General features: G+C 40.8%; 1 protein-coding gene across 3 annotated transcripts in view; it reads left to right on the forward strand.

Moving 5' to 3' along the window:
* Positions 1–7,548, forward strand: part of dapk2b (death-associated protein kinase 2b) — a 40,279-nt gene extending 32,731 nt beyond the window's left edge. For 2 of the 3 annotated variants that reach the window (XM_034288248.1, XM_013131706.4), the window contains 3 exons: positions 2,385–2,474; positions 3,128–3,211; positions 3,327–7,548. In XM_034288248.1, the coding sequence (XP_034144139.1) occupies positions 2,385–2,474; positions 3,128–3,211; positions 3,327–3,407 (255 nt within the window). In that variant the 3' untranslated portion in view covers positions 3,408–7,548. The remainder of the gene's footprint in view (positions 1–2,384; positions 2,475–3,127; positions 3,212–3,326) is intronic. The other variant, XR_004574790.1, reaches the window with a different exon arrangement.
* The last annotated feature ends 9,691 nt before the right edge of the window (positions 7,549–17,239 follow it).

Consider the following 17,239-nt stretch of genomic DNA (forward strand, 5'->3'; position numbering starts at 1 on the left):
ACCATTTTAAAAACTCATCTATTGGAAAGGCAAAAAAAATACTTTTTTTTTTTTGTAATCCCTATTCTTGTCTACACATTAGCCTTTCTAAGATGCATGGTCAATGTCGTTGCCTGGTGAAAAGTTCCCTTAGCAACCCAAACTATACACAGACAACCCAAATTATACACGGACAACCCAAATTATACACAGAACGCTTCACGAAAGTGGCTACAAATAATATAACATTGAAATTGGACGATTATGGCGATTCTATTTTTATAAGTATTTATGCAAATAAGCACTGTCCGCGGATCCGCGGATGTCGCTTTCTGTGCTTCAGAACTTTGATCCAATATTCCTCCTTCTGACCTGGTCACACATTAATTCTCATTCTGGCCCCCTTGTGGAGGAAAGGCAGAGCACCAGTCTGGAGGTGACCCAGCAAAAGACAGGGGCAGAGCCCTCAACATCCCCCCAGATGGGGACCACGTACCTGGCAGAGTACGTCGTCTAGTCTTAACCCCACCTCAAACAAACCAAACCTACCACAACATGGAGGGCTTTTTCCCAGTCATCTAGGAGGTGGAGCTTATCAGCAGCCCTTCTGTCCCTGTAGACCTAACCACTCTGAGGCTGGAGACACACCCAACCACTCTGAGGCTGGAGACACACCCAACCACTCTGAGGCTGGAGACACACCCAACCACTCTGAGGCTGGAGACACTCAACCACTCTGAGGCTGGAGACACACCTAACCAGTCTGAGGCTGGAGACACACCTAACCACTCTGAGGCTGGAGACACCTAACCACTCTGAGGCTGGAGACACACCTAACCACTCTGAGGCTGGGGACACACCCAACCACTCTGAGGCTGGAGACACACCTAACCACTCTGAGGCTGGAGACACCTAACCACTCTGAAGCTGGAGACACCTAACCAGTCTGAGGCTGGAGACACACCTAACCACTCTGAGGCTGGAGACACCTAACCACTCTGAGGCTGGAGACACACCTAACCACTCTGAGGCTGGAGACACACCTAACCACTCTGAGGCTGGGGACACACCCAACCACTCTGAGGCTGGAGACACACCCAATCACTCTGAGGCTGGAGACACACCTAACCACTCTGAGGCTGGAGACACCTAACCACTCTGAGGCTGGAGACACCTAACCACTCTGATGCTGGAGACACCTAACCAGTCTGAGGGCGATTCAGGACAGTCCAAGCTGGATATGTTGTGGTTTGAGAACCATTGCAATAGACAAATATTAAAATAACCAAAACACTGGATAAATACATTTAACGGGTATAATTGAACACACTGATTTGTGTGATGAGACGTGTTTTGGTCACTGGAGTCTCTCCCTCTGTAACTGACTCACTGTAAGACAGCCAGTCAGGTTTGAAGCGCAGGGTAATTGCACTGTTCAGCAATAGTGCAATTAGAACCTTTTGTGGTTCTTCTAGAAATGACAAATATTTTGACGACATATTTATTTTTTAATTTACATATTTGAATGTGTTTTTAATAACGTTTTTCCTGTGCAATGTGTGAATTTTATTGATCTGTGAATCCACATTGCTCTACATTGTTTCTTTGTAATGACAAACTGTGCTGTTAGCAACATAGTCTTGATATTTGGATTTAGCTCAGGTATGCCACCGTTCCTTGCTTGCTTTATTCTGCTGGAAGTATTGTCCTTCCAGAGCTACCTGAACGACAAGATGATGTTGTGATTGTTTGTTCATTTTTATGTCACAATTTACTTCTGTTATATTCTGTTATTTTGTTATTGAGTTCTTATTTCTGTTATATCCTGTTATTTTGTATCGAGTACTTATTTCTGTTATATCCTGTTATTTTGTATCGAGTTCTTATTTCTGTTATATCCTGTTATTTTGTATCGAGTTCTTATTTCTGTTATATCCTGTTATTTTGTATCGAGTTCTTATTTCTGTTATATCCTGTTATTTTGTATCGAGTTCTTATTTCTGTTATATCCTGTTATTTTGTATCGAGTTCTTATTTCTGTTATATCCTGTTATTTTGTATCGAGTTCTTATTTCTGTTATATCCTGTTATTTTGTATCGAGTTCTTATTTCTGTTATATCCTGTTATTTTGTATCGAGTTCTTATTTCTGTTATATCCTGTTATTTTGTATCGAGTTCTTATTTCTGTTATATCCTGTTATTTTGTATCGAGTTCTTATTTCTGTTATAGCCTGTTATTTTGTATCGAGTTCTTATTTCTGTTATATCCTGTTATTTTGTAGTAAGTACTTATTTTTGTTTTATCCTGTTATTTTGGATTTAGTTCTTATTTCTGTCATGTTCTTGTAATAAACAGATGCATTATTCAAGCGATGTCAACTGTGATGTTCTGTTCCTTTCTCAGCCACAGGACCCCAGACAGGCTTTGGTGAGGAGGCAGTCTGTCATCAATTTAGAGAACTTCAGAAGACAGTACGCCCGGCGACGGTGGAAGGTGACAACACACACACACACACACATTGAAAGAAAAACACACACATTTTATGAGCCAGTGGGAATGTGTTAAAAGGCCTGTTGTCTCCTTCAGGATCGTAGCCCTCCTCTCTTTCTCTCCATCCTCTCCCTGTCTCTATATTTTCCTCTCTCTCCTTTCCAGCTTTCCTTTAGGATTGTAGTCCTATCCCTGTCCCTGTCCCTGTCCCTGTCCCTGTCCCTGTCCCTGTCCCTGTCCCTGTCCCTGTCCCTGTCCCTGTCTCTGTCTCTGTCCCTGTCCCTGTCTCTGTCCCTGTCCCTGTCCCTGTCCCTGTCCCTGTCTCTGTCCCTGTCTCTGTCCCTATCCCTGTCTCTGTCCCTATCCCTGTCCCTGTCCCTGTCCCTGTCCCTGTCCCTGTCCCTGTCCCTGTCCCTGTCTCTGTCTCTGTCCCTGTCCCTGTCCCTGTCTCTGTCTCTGTCCCTGTCCCTGTCCCTGTCCCTGTCCCTGTCCCTGTCCCTGTCCCTGTCTCTGTCTCTGTCTCTGTCCCTATCCCTGTCCCTGTCTCTGTCTCTGTCTCTGTCTCTGTCTCTGTCCCTATCCCTGTCTCTGTCCCTATCCCTGTCTCTGTCTCACCTCAGGATCTTAATCTCTGCAACCCTCTCTCCCCTCCTCAGCTCTCCTTCAGGATTGTAGCCCTGTGTAACCATTTAACTCGTATGATGAAGAAAGGTAACCCTAAGCTGGCAGCCCAGGATGAGGTATGTACAAGTTCATCCTTCTTTGTCTGGGCTGTCTGTGGGGCCACTGCTAACATTTTTGAGTTCCATCTCTGTTTACAGCTGATGGTTAAGGTCTGTTGTTTCATACTTCCAGAGAGACTGTGAGAGCGACCAGGAGGAAGAGGTGATCATGAAGAAACGTCCCAGAACCAGGAAGAGAAGCAGCACTTCCTGAAATGTGCCTATGTTTCCTGAAATGTTTGCCTGTAATAGAGGGCTTGGTGTGATTGGTTGACTGTGGGTTGTTAACCATTCATTGGTTTAATGTGTCTGTAAGGACCGACCACACAGTGTATATTTCAGATGCAAAGTGGACAAAAGATCTTTGCAGATTATTGTGTGAAAAGATCAGTGTGCAACACCTTGATAGTGTTTCACACCTCTTGTTTGTTAAGGTATCTAAAAGGAAATGTTCAAGTGAGGGTTAGAGCCCACCCTTCCAAAAAACCACAGACTCAGAAATGATGACCATTAAGATAATTGTAGAAAGGCTGTGTTGCATGAAAATCTCTTTGCGACTGGTTCAGGCTTTGCAGACCACCATAGTTATCCTCACTACCCAGTCAGTCTCATTACCAACAGGACTGAAAACACATTCATATTTGCAGTAACAAACTGGGAGAAGTTTTGGCCTTGCTGCCTTGGGCATTTGATCTAGAACCCAAGTTGCTCTAACTGTCGTTCTACCTGTTGCCCCGTGGTCCGCTGTGTATGCTGCACTATAGTAATAATTATATGAATTATTTGCAACACATATTCAGGTTTCTGTGCCAATACACCACACAACCAATAAGTATCACGCATGAATGCACACTGATGATGTCAGATGTGTCGTCATCATGCTTTGTTCTTTCAGATAATGTTTTGTTAATGTTTTCACCTCTCAGAAAAGTCCCAAAAGATATTTTCAACCATTTCAAAAGGAAGATTTATTAATAATTACTATGCTAAACCGACAGTTATTTAAAAAAAATAATAATAATCTGTACATTTTCCAATCTGTGAGACATTCTTTAACACACTTTAAACAATTTATCAGTAAACTATTTGTTAAAATCTTTTTCATTTCTAACATTTTTAGCTAAACAAAGAAGAAATTATACTTTAATAGTCTGAGTGGCTTTTGCCTTTACAGATTTTACAACATTAAGTGCCTGTACATTTTTCAACCTAACACCACTGTGATAAGCAAATTAAGTTCTCAACTGTCTTTGTTGTAATGAGGTTGTTATTCACTTGAAGACCATATAATTGCTTTGACATTGTTATAATACCCACACAAGAGGTTTGCTCTCTTGCTGTTGGTCAATATTACAGATGCCGTCCAGTATTAGTTCTTATCTTGGATCTAATTTTAAACAAACCTGTCTGTTTAAAAATTTTTTAATCAAGAGTATATTTGGTTTTTATTCGGTTCATACACGCAAAAAAAAGTTAAAGTATTTCTTGTGAAATGATAAGCATTTCAAAGTGCATTTCAGTTAATTGTAATGTTTTGTTTACAAAGTTGTTGTTCTAGTTGCTTGAGCATGTTAGAACCTCTGTGTGTCAGGACAGGATCCAGTGAGCATGTTAGAACCTCTGTGTGTCAGGACAGGATCCAGTGAGCATGTTAGAACCTCTGTGTGTCAGGACAGGATCCAGTGAGCATGTTAGAACCTCTGTGTGTCAGGACAGGATCCAGTGAGAATGTTAGAACCTCTGTGTGTCAGGACAGGATCCAGTGAGCATGTTAGAACCTCTGTGTGTCAGGACAGGATCCAGTGAGCATGTTAGAACCTCTGTGTGTCAGGACAGGATCCAGTGAGCATGTTAGAACCTCTGTGTGTCAGGACAGGATCCAGTGAGCATGTTAGAACCTCTGTATGTCAGGACAGGATCCAGTGAGCATGTTAGAACCTCTGTGTGTCAGGACAGGATCCAGTGAGCATGTTAGAACCTCTGTGTGTCAGGATAGGATCCAGTGAGCATGTTAGAACCTCTGTGTGTCAGGACAGGATCCAGTGAGCATGTTAGAACCTCTGTATGTCAGGACAGGATCCAGTGAGCATGTTAGAACCTCTGTGTGTCAGGACAGGATCCAGTGATCATGTTAGAACCTCTGTGTGTCAGGATAGGATCCAGTGAGCATGTTAGAACCTCTGTGTGTCAGGACAGGATCCAGTGAGCATGTTAGAACCTCTGTGTGTCAGGACAGGATCCAGTGATCATGTTAGAACCTCTGTGTGTCAGGATAGGCAAGGCAGGCAAGGCAATTTTATTTATATAGCACATTTCATACACAATGGTCATTCAAAGTCTGTCAGGATAGGATCCAGTGAGCATGTTAGAACCTCTGTGTGTCAGGACAGGATCCAGTGATCATGTTAGAACCTCTATGACAGGACAGGATCCAGTGAGCATGTTAGAACCTCTGTGTGTCAGGACAGGATCCAGTGAGCATGTTAGAACCTCTGTGTGTCAGGACAGGATCCAGTGAGCATGTTAGAACCTCTGTGTGTCAGGACAGGATCCAGTGAGCATGTTAGAACCTCTGTATGTCAGGACAGGATCCAGTGAGCATGTTAGAACCTCTGTGTGTCAGGACAGGATCCAGTGAGCATGTTAGAACCTCTGTGTGTCAGGATAGGATCCAGTGAGCATGTTAGAACCTCTGTGTGTCAGGACAGGATCCAGTGAGCATGTTAGAACCTCTGTGTGTCAGGACAGGATCCAGTGATCATGTTAGAACCTTTGTGTGTCAGGATAGGCAAAGCAGGCAAGGCAATTTTATTTATATAGCACATTTCATACACAATGGTCATTCAAAGTGTGTCAGGACAGGATCCAGTGAGCATGTTAGAACCTCTGTGTGTCAGGACAGGATCCAGTGATCATGTTAGAACCTCTGTGTGTCAGGACAGGATCCAGTGAGCATGTTAGAACCTCTATGACAGGACAGGATCCAGTGAGCATGTTAGAACCTCTGTGTGTCAGGACAGGATCCAGTGAGCATGTTAGAACCTCTGTGTGTCAGGACAGGATCCAGTGAGCATGTTAGAACCTCTGTGTGTCAGGACAGGATCCAGTGGTCATGTTAGAACCTCTGTGTGTCAGGACAGGATCCAGTGCTCTTTCCCGTATAACTGAGATATGCTCCTTTTAGCAAAGGGCAATGTTTGCATCTTTGAAATGTTACAAATATGTTGGTTCAATCAAAAATCACCGTTAATGGTGTGTAGCCAACAAAGTGTATTCAGGGGATTTTCTATAGTCCATTGTTTTACATTTCTAATCTTTTTTCTGTCATTGTGTTTTATGGCCAATGTACATTAATGTTAGGTTCATCTATATGCAGTCTTGTATGGCTCAAATGGTAATGTTTAGATATATTTTCATATATTTATGAAATGTGAATGTTTTTTTTTGTTTTGTTTTGCTTTTGTCTTAATTGTGAAGGCTTCACTGAACAGGACCAATATTCTCATAATTCTTCTTTTCAAAAACATGAGTTTGTAAAAATAAACAACATAAAAACTGACGTGTGTAATGTAATTTACTTTGTGTAGGTCACATGCTTGGAAAAATAGCATTGAATTACATTTGCTGTCACGAGTCACATGCCATGTACAGTAGTATGCTCTGTAGTTATATCCAGGTCTGTGTGAACACTGATGTCCAGGTCAGTGTGAAGACTGATGTCCAGGTCAGTGTGAAGACTGATGTCCAGGTCAGTGTGAAGACTGATGTCCAGGTCAGTGTGAAGACTGATGTCCAGGTCAGTGTGAAGACTGATGTCCAGGTCTGCGTGAAGACTGATGTCCAGGTCTGCGTGAAGACTGATGTCCAGGTCAGTGTGAAGACTGATGTCCAGGTCTGCGTGAAGACTGATGTCCAGGTCTGTGCGTGAAGACTGATGTCCAGGTCTGCGTGAAGACTGATGTCCAGGTCTGTGCGTGAAGACTGATGTCCAGGTCTGCGTGAAGACTGATGTCCAGGTCTGTGCGTGAAGACTGATGTCCAGGTCTGCGTGAAGACTGATGTCCAGGTCTGTGCGCGAGTTGGATTGGTTAAACCTCAGATGCTTTCATTAGTAATCTGAGTTAAAGTAAACACCCACGGGCAACCTGGCAGATCCACATCTGGCCACTTTGTTCTCCACTCCGTTGCATTATCTATATATCCACACAGACAACTGATTCATATTACAGAGGATCCAGGTACAACAAATCACAGCCTTGAGAGGTGCAACAGCTATATTAAACAGCACAATCAGCGCCGGGGTGTTAGTTGTCTGGAGCCTCTGTAATAAAGGGTTGTCTGTCTTCAGTAAAATGTTGGTAAGCTTCAAAAACAATTAAGAGAACACTGCACCTTTTTCTTTCCTTTTCATATAAGTTGAAAAGGAAAGTTTTGAGTGAGGAACAGAAACATTCAATTTGCAGTGGTCTAGTAATTTTAACCCTTCTGTTCCTCACTCAAAACCTTCCTTTTTGACTTTTTTGGAAAGGAAAGAAAAAGGTGCAGTGGTCTCTTAATTTTTTCCAGAGATGTATGGTTGACAGCTGCTACCCTTTCAATGCAGTTCTTTTCCTGCGCAGGAATCCAAACATTTGTGTTTTTAGGGCATGGCTGAGCAGAAAGAGATTGGAGTCAAACTTTGACCTGAACTAAATACATTGTTGGCTAAAGAAGAATGTAGGCCCAAAGTGCTGAGAGAGAAACCAGATGATAAGAGTAAGGAAATGACGCTGTTAGCAAGGCCCACATCCTGATGATTTGGCACATGCTTCACCGCTAACTCAGACAAAAAAAAACACGAGACCGACAACCCAGACAGGTCTTGAGCAGTGTGTTGTGGACACTAAATAAGTCGGTTTCATATAACTCAGATTGTGACACAGTATCTTCAGGCATGTGTTTGCTTTATAGGTACAGACTGTGGGAAAGATAGACTTATTGTTGAAAGATTCAATCTGATTGACCAAGAGCAATGATAGCATTTCGTCAAGCCAACCCTAACCTGGTCAGTGATTTCTGAGATATCGAGGCAGTGGTGTTTAAGAAATTGGGTCAGTGGTATCTGAGATATTAGGTCAATAGTGTTTGAGATATAGGTTCGGTGGTGTTTGAGATATCCGGTCAGTGGTGTTTGAGATATTGGGTCAGTGGTGTTTGAGATATCGGGTCAGTGGTGTTTGAGATATCGGGTCAGTGCTGTTTGAGATATCGGGTCAGCGTGTTTGAGATATCGGGTCAGTGCTGTTTGAGATATCGGGTCAGTGGTGTTTGAGATATCGGGTCAGCGGTGTTTCAGATATCGGGTCAGCGGTGTTTGAGATATCGGGTCAGCGGTGTTTCAGATATCGGGTCAGTGGTGTTTGAGATATCGGGTCAGTATTTTTATTCAAGGCCTTTTTATTCAAGGCCATTTGAACGGTACAACATATGGTTCCCTTCCTGTTGCCATTCGTCTGTCCTGTGTAGCCATTCACGTATCCCCGAACTCGAAGCACATCCGCTGACTACAAGACATTATTACCTGATGGGATGTTTTAATCGTATCCTGCTTTTGCATTATTTCCCTCTATACAAACAGAAAATGTTTAAAGAAAGAACAATGATATATGATGTCAGATGGTTCCACAGTGTGACTGCCCTGACATTTTAATAACTTTACCTTCTTTGACTATGTGGTCATATTGACTGATTAATTCATCTTAGCTACACAAACATCAAACACATACATATGTCTAAAGTCATTTGTCTAAAGTAATCTAATCATTACTCCAAATCTTTAAGTTCCACAAACAAATGGCTTTTGAGTGAATAAACTTAAATCTTTTAGTCTTTGTAGTCAGTTGCCTTACATTTTTTGAGTTCTGATAACTTATTTGGGTTTACAGTGTATGAGGCCATTATGATTTAAATAACTTCTATACTTAACTTCTGGAATGTTTCCCTCCTACGTGCAGTTTCCTCTCCTTTTTTTCCAGTGGTAGGGGGGTACTTGTAGTATTTGGGGTGGTTATTGTTGCGTTCCATTAATAACACAACAGGCTAGGTAGAGTGAAGGCTACAACCATGATTTAAATGTATTGCACAAACATCCTCCCTGTACACCAGTCTCTCTTGCAGCATTCCCTGATAATAACCTATGTTCTCCCCATCAATGAACTATTCTATAAAACTGTTCATGAATCACCTCCCAGACTCATAATAAAAGCAACTATCTAGCTACTAATTAATGAGGCAATATGAATTCCATGTACAGTATAATGTGTTGCATTGGGAGTAAAGAAGGGGTAGAAAATATACCTTTCCTGGATGTAGTGCCCCATGATTTAACATTATATTCATAACTTTATCAGAAAATGTAAAACAATAATATCATGAATATCATTTTTAATATTAGATATGTTCTGTGCTTTAATTAACTTAAACTCTAACCATTTCTCAACTTGCTCCACTTAACTTATAACTTAAGTACTATTTAAATTGTATTTTTTTATTTATTTATATTTCTCCTGCATAGTTATTCCTAACATAATACACACTATGCAGATCTGCAAAAAACATTAAATTCATATCCTATATATAATGTATCCTATATATAATGTATCCTATATATAATGTTTAGAGTGTCCAAACCTTTGACTGGTATTGAATGTGTTCTGTTTCGTCTTGTCTCTCTCTGCTCGTAGGCAAAATACAAAAATCTGAAATCTTCATGTTGCCGCCAAATGTCTAATGTTGGCTGCATGACAATAATCTATGGTAGTTTATTGTAGCTATTGTTATTTATGTTTATGTTATTTTTAATAATTTCATATGTTTTGTAAATACATTTTGTTGTTGTGACTGTTTCTGTGATTCTGTGTAATTTGTGTAACTGTTGCCCCAGGGCTCCCTTGTAAAAGAGATTTGATTATCTCAATGGGACATCCCCTGGTAAAATAAAGGATAAATAAAAAAATAAAATAAAAATTGAGCTGTGACAGTTAGCTAGCTAGCTTCTTACATTTGGTTGTCTCTCAGACGATGGTATCTTTATATCAATGTGACAGCCACTTATTGAAAGTTCAACAAAACGTGCGAGTGCACAGACACTGCCAGTTACATTTCTCTGACCTCACTGACTAGTTTGATACTCCGAGCATCAGGTGCAAAAGGTTATTGTTCTGCTCTGATGCTTGTGTAATAGTAAATTGACAAAAAACATTAAAATATTCAGGTTTTCTGTGGCTGCTTTTATTGTGATTGTAAATTCATGATTTACAATCACAATATTCATTACAATAAGAGGGAAACACTGATGTGGTCTTTACCACTTGAATTACTTGAACTTCTTTAACTATGTGATCTTTATGACTATATAATAACGTAATAAATGTGTGACTACATAATTTTTAACGATCTGGTCTTTATGACTTGAATAACTTTAACTTTTTTAACTATGTGGTCTTTATAACTTGAATAACTTTAACTTCTTGAACTATGTGGTCTTTTTAAGACTATATAATAACGTTTATTTCTTTAAATATATGGTCTGTGTGATTTGAACAACTTTTCAGTGATGAAGCCTGGTCTACAGTTAAGACAGTCACAGCCCATTCCAAAGCTCTAGGCCTCCATCACCCTGACACAATCCACTGTCGTACTGAATTTAAGCATTCAAATGGTCTAGTCCACTAGAAACAAAGCTCCCTGGCATCTGAGGACATATTCAAACATACAGTAATCTAGTGTGGCAGTAATCTAGTAATGAGGGATAATAATCCTGTGATGAAGAGTAATAATAATGTGATAAGGGGTAAAATTCCTGTGATGAGGAGTAATAATCCTGTGATGAGGGGTACAGTGTGGTGGTAATAATCCTGTGATAATGGATAATAATCCTGTGATGATGGGTAATAATCCTGTGATGAGGGGTACAGTGTGGTGGTAATAATCCTGTGATAATGGATAATAATCCTGTGATGATGGGTAATAATCCTGTGATGAGGGGTACAGTGTGGTGGTAATAATCCTGTGATGAGGAGTAATAATCCTGTGATGAGGGGTACAGTGTGGTGGTAATAATCCTGTGATGAGGAGTAATAATCCTGTGATGAGGGGTACAGTGTGGTGGTAATAATCCTGTGATGATGGGTAATAATCCTGTGATGATGGGTAATAATCCTGTGATGAGGAGTAATAATCCTGTGATGAGGGGTACAGTGTGGTGGTAATAATCCTGTGATAATGGATAATAATCCTGTGATGAGGGGTACAGTGTGGTGGTAATAATCCTGTGATGAGGGGTAATAATCCTGTGATGAGGGGTACAGTGTGGTGGTAATAATCCTGTGATGAGGGGTACAGTGTGGTGGTAATAATCCTGTGATGAGGGGTAATAATCCTGTGATGAGGGGTACAGTGTGGTGGTAATAATCCTGTGATGAGGGGTAATAATCCTGTGATGAGGGGTACAGTGTGGTGGTAATAATCCTGTGATGAGGGGTACAGTGTGGTGGTAATAATCCTGTGATGAGGAGTAATAATCCTGTGATGAGGGGTACAGTGGGGGGGTAATAATCCTGTGATGAGGGGTAATAATCCTGTGATGAGGGGTACAGTGTGGTGGTAATAATCCTGTGATAATGGATAATAATCCTGTGATGAGGGGTACAGTGTGGTGGTAATAATCCTGTGATGAGGGGTAATAATCCTGTGATGAGGGGTACAGTGTGGTGGTAATAATCCTGTGATGAGGGGTACAGTGTGGTGGTAATAATCCTGTGATGAGGGGTAATAATCCTGTGATGAGGGGTACAGTGTGGTGGTAATAATCCTGTGATGAGGGGTAATAATCCTGTGATGAGGGGTACAGTGTGGTGGTAATAATCCTGTGATGAGGGGTACAGTGTGGTGGTAATAATCCTGTGATGAGGAGTAATAATCCTGTGATGAGGGGTACAGTGGGGGGGTAATAATCCTGTGATGAGGGGTAATAATCCTGTGATGAGGGGTACAGTGTGGTGGTAATAATCCTGTGATGATGGGTAATAATCCTGTGATGAGGGGTACAGTGGGGTGGTAATAATCCTGTGATGATGGGTAATAATCCTGTGATGAGGGGTACAGTGTGGTGGTAATAATCCTGTGATGAGGGGTAATAATCCTGTGATGAGGGGTACAGTGTGGTGGTAATAATCCTGTGATAATGGATAATAATCCTGTGATGAGGGGTACAGTGTGGTGGTAATAATCCTGTGATAATGGATAATAATCCTGTGATGAGGGGTACAGTGTGGTGGTAATAATCCTGTGATGATGGGTAATAATCCTGTGATGAGGGGTAATAATCCTGTGATGATGGGTAATAATCCTGTGATGAGGGGTACAGTGTGGTGGTAATAATCCTGTGATGAGGAGTAATAATCCTGTGATGAGGGGTACAGTGTGGTGGTAATAATCCTGTGATGATGGGTAATAATCCTGTGATGAGGGGTAATAATCCTGTGATGATGGGTAATAATCCTGTGATGAGGGGTAATAATCCTGTGATGAGGGGTACAGTGTGGTGGTAATAATCCTGTGATGATGGGTAATAATCCTGTGATGAGGGGTACAGTGTGGTGGTAATAATCCTGTGATAATGGATAATAATCCTGTGATGAGGGGTACAGTGTGGTGGTAATAATCCTGTGATGAGGGGTACAGTGTGGTGGTAATAATCCTGTGATGATGGGTAATAATCCTGTGATGAGGGGTAATAATCCTGTGATGATGGGTAATAATCCTGTGATGAGGGGTACAGTGGGGTGGTAATAATCCTGTGATGATGGGTAATAATCCTGTGATGAGGGGTAATAATCCTGTGATGATGGGTAATAATCCTGTGATGAGGGGTACAGTGTGGTGGTAATAATCCTGTGATGAGGGGTAATAATCCTGTGATGAGGGGTACAGTGTGGTGGTAATATTCCTGTGATAATGGATAATAATCCTGTGATGAGGGGTAATAATCCGGTGATGAGGGGTACAGTGGGGTGGTAATAATCCTGTGATGATGGATAATAATCCTGTGATAAGGGGTAATAATCCTGTGATGAGGGGTACAGTGTGGTGGTAATAATCCAGTGATGAGGGGTAATAATCCAGTGATGAGGGGTAATAATCCTGTAATGAGGGGTATTAATCCTGTAATGAGAGGTACAGTGTGGTGGTAATAATCCAGTGTTGAGGGGTAATAGTCCTGTTACGAGAAGTAATAATCCTGTGATAAGGGGTAATAATCCTGTGATGAAGGGTAATAATCCTGTGATAAGGGGTAATAATCCTATGATAAGGGGTAATAATCCTGTGATGAGGGGTAATAATCCTGTGATGAGGGGTAATAATCCTGTGATGAGGGGTAATAATCCTGCAAAGAGGAGTAATAATTATATGATACAGTGTACTATGGGTACAGTGTGCCCAGACAGAGTCATTGTTTTAATTCCCAACATATTCCTAACAAGTAAAATATTCTCAAAATATAAAATTTTCCCAAAGAATGCACTACAAAGCTGTGTGTGTGTGTGTGTGTGTGTGTATGATTCCCACAGCCGATGCTGTGGTCAAGATCACAGACAGAAATTGGGATCAGATGCTTCCAACGCAGATGGATTGTTCTTATCACACGCTCTGATGAAAACACACTGATGGGTGGCTCTTGGAACAGGGATACATTGAGAGACGAGCAGTACGAGACAAGCAGAGGAAAACAAGCAGAGAGAGACGAACAGAGAGAGACGAGCAGAGAGAACCGAGAAACAGCAGAGAGAGAACCAGGCTCGAAAGGGTCTGGTGGTTGATGATTTTGGTGACTGGTGCAAATGCTCCTTCCTGGTCATAAATCTGTCAACAACATACAACAGCGTATGACCAACTGGTATAGATGGAAAACAGAGAAAGAGAGGACAGAGTGATCAGAAACCTGGAGGGTGTTACAATAAGATGAAGTATCAGAGAGCATCTAGTAAGGATGAGGTCAAGTTAACTGCCAACGTTCTGATTGGGAGAGGACTGGGAACGGATTCATCCAGAAAGAAGGAAAAAGAATGGAAATCATTTAGACGTAAGTCTTTATGGCTGTGGATCACAGATCCAGTCTTTATGTTAACCCAACAGCCCAGTTTCTTTCAGGCCAAACGAACAGCCAAAATAGTGTATGCAGATCAACCTAACAGGCCCAATAATTTGTCAGCAAGTTAAATCAGGCCTGCTATTCTTTGGCAACAATTAAAATGTGTACTGTTGGAGGTACTAATGGATCGGATTGGGAAATGTTTTGATTTTATATTTCCCAAACAGCCTTTTGTAATATTGTAATGTGCGTCTCATTTCAGTACATCACCACCTAGTGGTAAGATGTTGAAGTGTCCTATCAGCTGTTATGTAGGTCTGGTTACCAGGGGCAACCCTCGTGTATCATACTTGCTTACATTTCTAACTAAATTCTGGTATACAGTATGTGGAAATCCTTCAATTTGCGTGCACACAAAATGATTGGGCTTTATTAAACTGGCGTACACAACACAACGCATGCTTCCATGGATAAATCAGACCCATACTTCTGCGTATGTGAACAAACTTACTTTGTGCCCAATGTACGCCTACAACTATAATTGTGTTTGGCAACTAAAATAAAAGAACAAGTATTAGTAAAGAGCTCAGGCCCTTAAAACCAGGAATCAAGTGCGTAATGTTGGTGTTCTGATAGACTCAGACCTTACTTTTAACAGTCATATCAAAGCGTTCACCAAAACAGCATTCTATCATCTAAAAAAATATAGCCAGAATCAAAGGCTTGGTGTCCCAAAAAGACCAAAAGAAGCTCATCCATGCTTTTATTTCTAGTAGGGTTGACTACTGTAATGGCCTCTTAACTGGACTCCCAAAAATACTGTAAAACAGCTGCAGCTCATTCAGAATGCTGCTGCTAGAATGTTAACCAGGACCAAAAGAACAGAGCACATCACTCTGGTTCTTAAATCATTGCATTGGCTTCCAGTCAATTACAGAATAGGTTTTAAAGTGGTGCTTTTAGTCTATAAATCTCTGAATGGTTTAGGACCAGAATACATTTCTGATATGTTTGAAGAATATAAACCGAGCAGGGTCCTTAGATCCATGAACACAGGCCAGCTAGTAGAGCCCAGAGTCCAAACTACACATAGTGCTAAACACATAAGCTGTGTTTAGCACTTATGCTGTACACAATTGGAATAAACTTAGACGTGCCCCAAACGTATCAATTTTTAAATCCAGGTTAAAAACACACAAAGAAAAACACAGTATTTGTTTTTATTTTTTTGTATTTTTATTTATATATTTTAGTTTTTTATTTGTAAAGCACATTGAATTGCTTAGATGTATGAATTGTGCTATATAAATAAACTTGCTTGCTTACAATGACCCATAAAAGGTAGCCAAATTAGCCTTGAAACATATGAAGTAGCCCGACCAGCAGTTATAAATATCCCCAAATGCAAGACTTGGCTGCTGTTGAAATAAAGTGGTCAGAGATAAATCAAGGTGGACGCGAGAGAGCGATTTGGTGCACTCCTAACCAGTGTCCAAACTACAGGAGAAGGGCAAAGTGTGACAGATACTTTTCCTATTGACTAACAAATCGCTGGCATCATAAGGGAGATCAGAGTGGAAAAGTCCTAGATGGAGACACTGACATATCACTGTGGGAGGGTTGCAGAAATGTATAATTTGCCATTAGATTAATCATAACATTTCAAGTTCACATTCAAGAAACATATCAATACACATTTTTCGCTACAGAATCAGCAGCCTATCTGCTGTGCATACAGTACGCATGGGTTGAACTTTGTGTTGATATACGCACACTTTCCCGTCAAGTTCAACCTTGATGAATGCCAACCTTAGCTTCAAAACTGGCGTACTCATGGTTTAAGCACATACTTTGTGCGTATGCATGATTGATACATGAGGCCCCTGGTCTAAATTTCAAATCGCATACTTGCATACTATATAGTATGCCAGATTAGTATTCAACAAGATTAGTGTATCTCAAATCATAGTATGCTGAAAATAGTAGGCCAAAAGTTCTACTATGGTCTACTATGTCTGGTGGATTTTTATGTACTAAACAGTACGTACTTTACCATCATCAGCGAAGTACGTCCTCGTAGTCCTTAGTACGCGATTCGAGATTCAGACAGCTCAGTGGATTGAGTGGTTGTTGTCTTGCGCCCCTTGTGAGCATTTTTGGGATCCTCCCACTCTGCATTTGTAGAAGACTAGTTTGGTAGTGTGCTGTTTTTGATTTAGGTGTGTAATGTAGTGGGATGTGTAGTGTTGTTGTGTAGTAGTGTTGGTATGTAGTATAGTGTAGTTGTGTTGTGTTGTGTGGTAGTGGTAGTGTTATTGTGTAGTGTTGCTATGTAGTAGTTTCAGTTCAAGAACCTGTAGAACCACTGCTTTACAGTATCATCTTGAAAATGTAAGTATTATCTGGGCCTTTACAGTATTATCCTGGAAATTAAAGTAATACAGGTCTTTTAAGTATGATTTGGACAATAAAGTAATTCAGATCTTTCAACCACTGCTTTACAGTATCATCTTGAAAATGTAAGTATTATCTGGGCCTTAACAGTATCATCCTGGACATTAAAGTTATACAGGTCTTTGAACCATGATCTAATGCTTTACTGAGAAAGAGTATTTACTTATCCAGGATGTTACAGTACTATAAAGGACTTTTTTATATTCAGAACTGGTTTGTGGTGAAAGCACTACAGCTGAGTCTCTGTTGGAATAATCAGCTGTATGGCTGATACCACAAACAAATTCCACCCACAGATTTCACAAGTAAACATTTGTATACTGTATTTGGGAAATACATCTGAAAAAGCATTTGCACAAAAATTTTACTAACAGACGCAACACATTTTAATACCTGACTGGTAATGTTGGCAACGCAGCCTCGACAGACCAGACTAAGGTTTGAGTCAGTCAATGGTAGAC

This window comes from Esox lucius, chromosome 19 (assembly GCF_011004845.1).
Source record: "Esox lucius isolate fEsoLuc1 chromosome 19, fEsoLuc1.pri, whole genome shotgun sequence".
In the NCBI taxonomy this organism is placed as follows: Eukaryota; Metazoa; Chordata; class Actinopteri; order Esociformes; family Esocidae; genus Esox; species Esox lucius.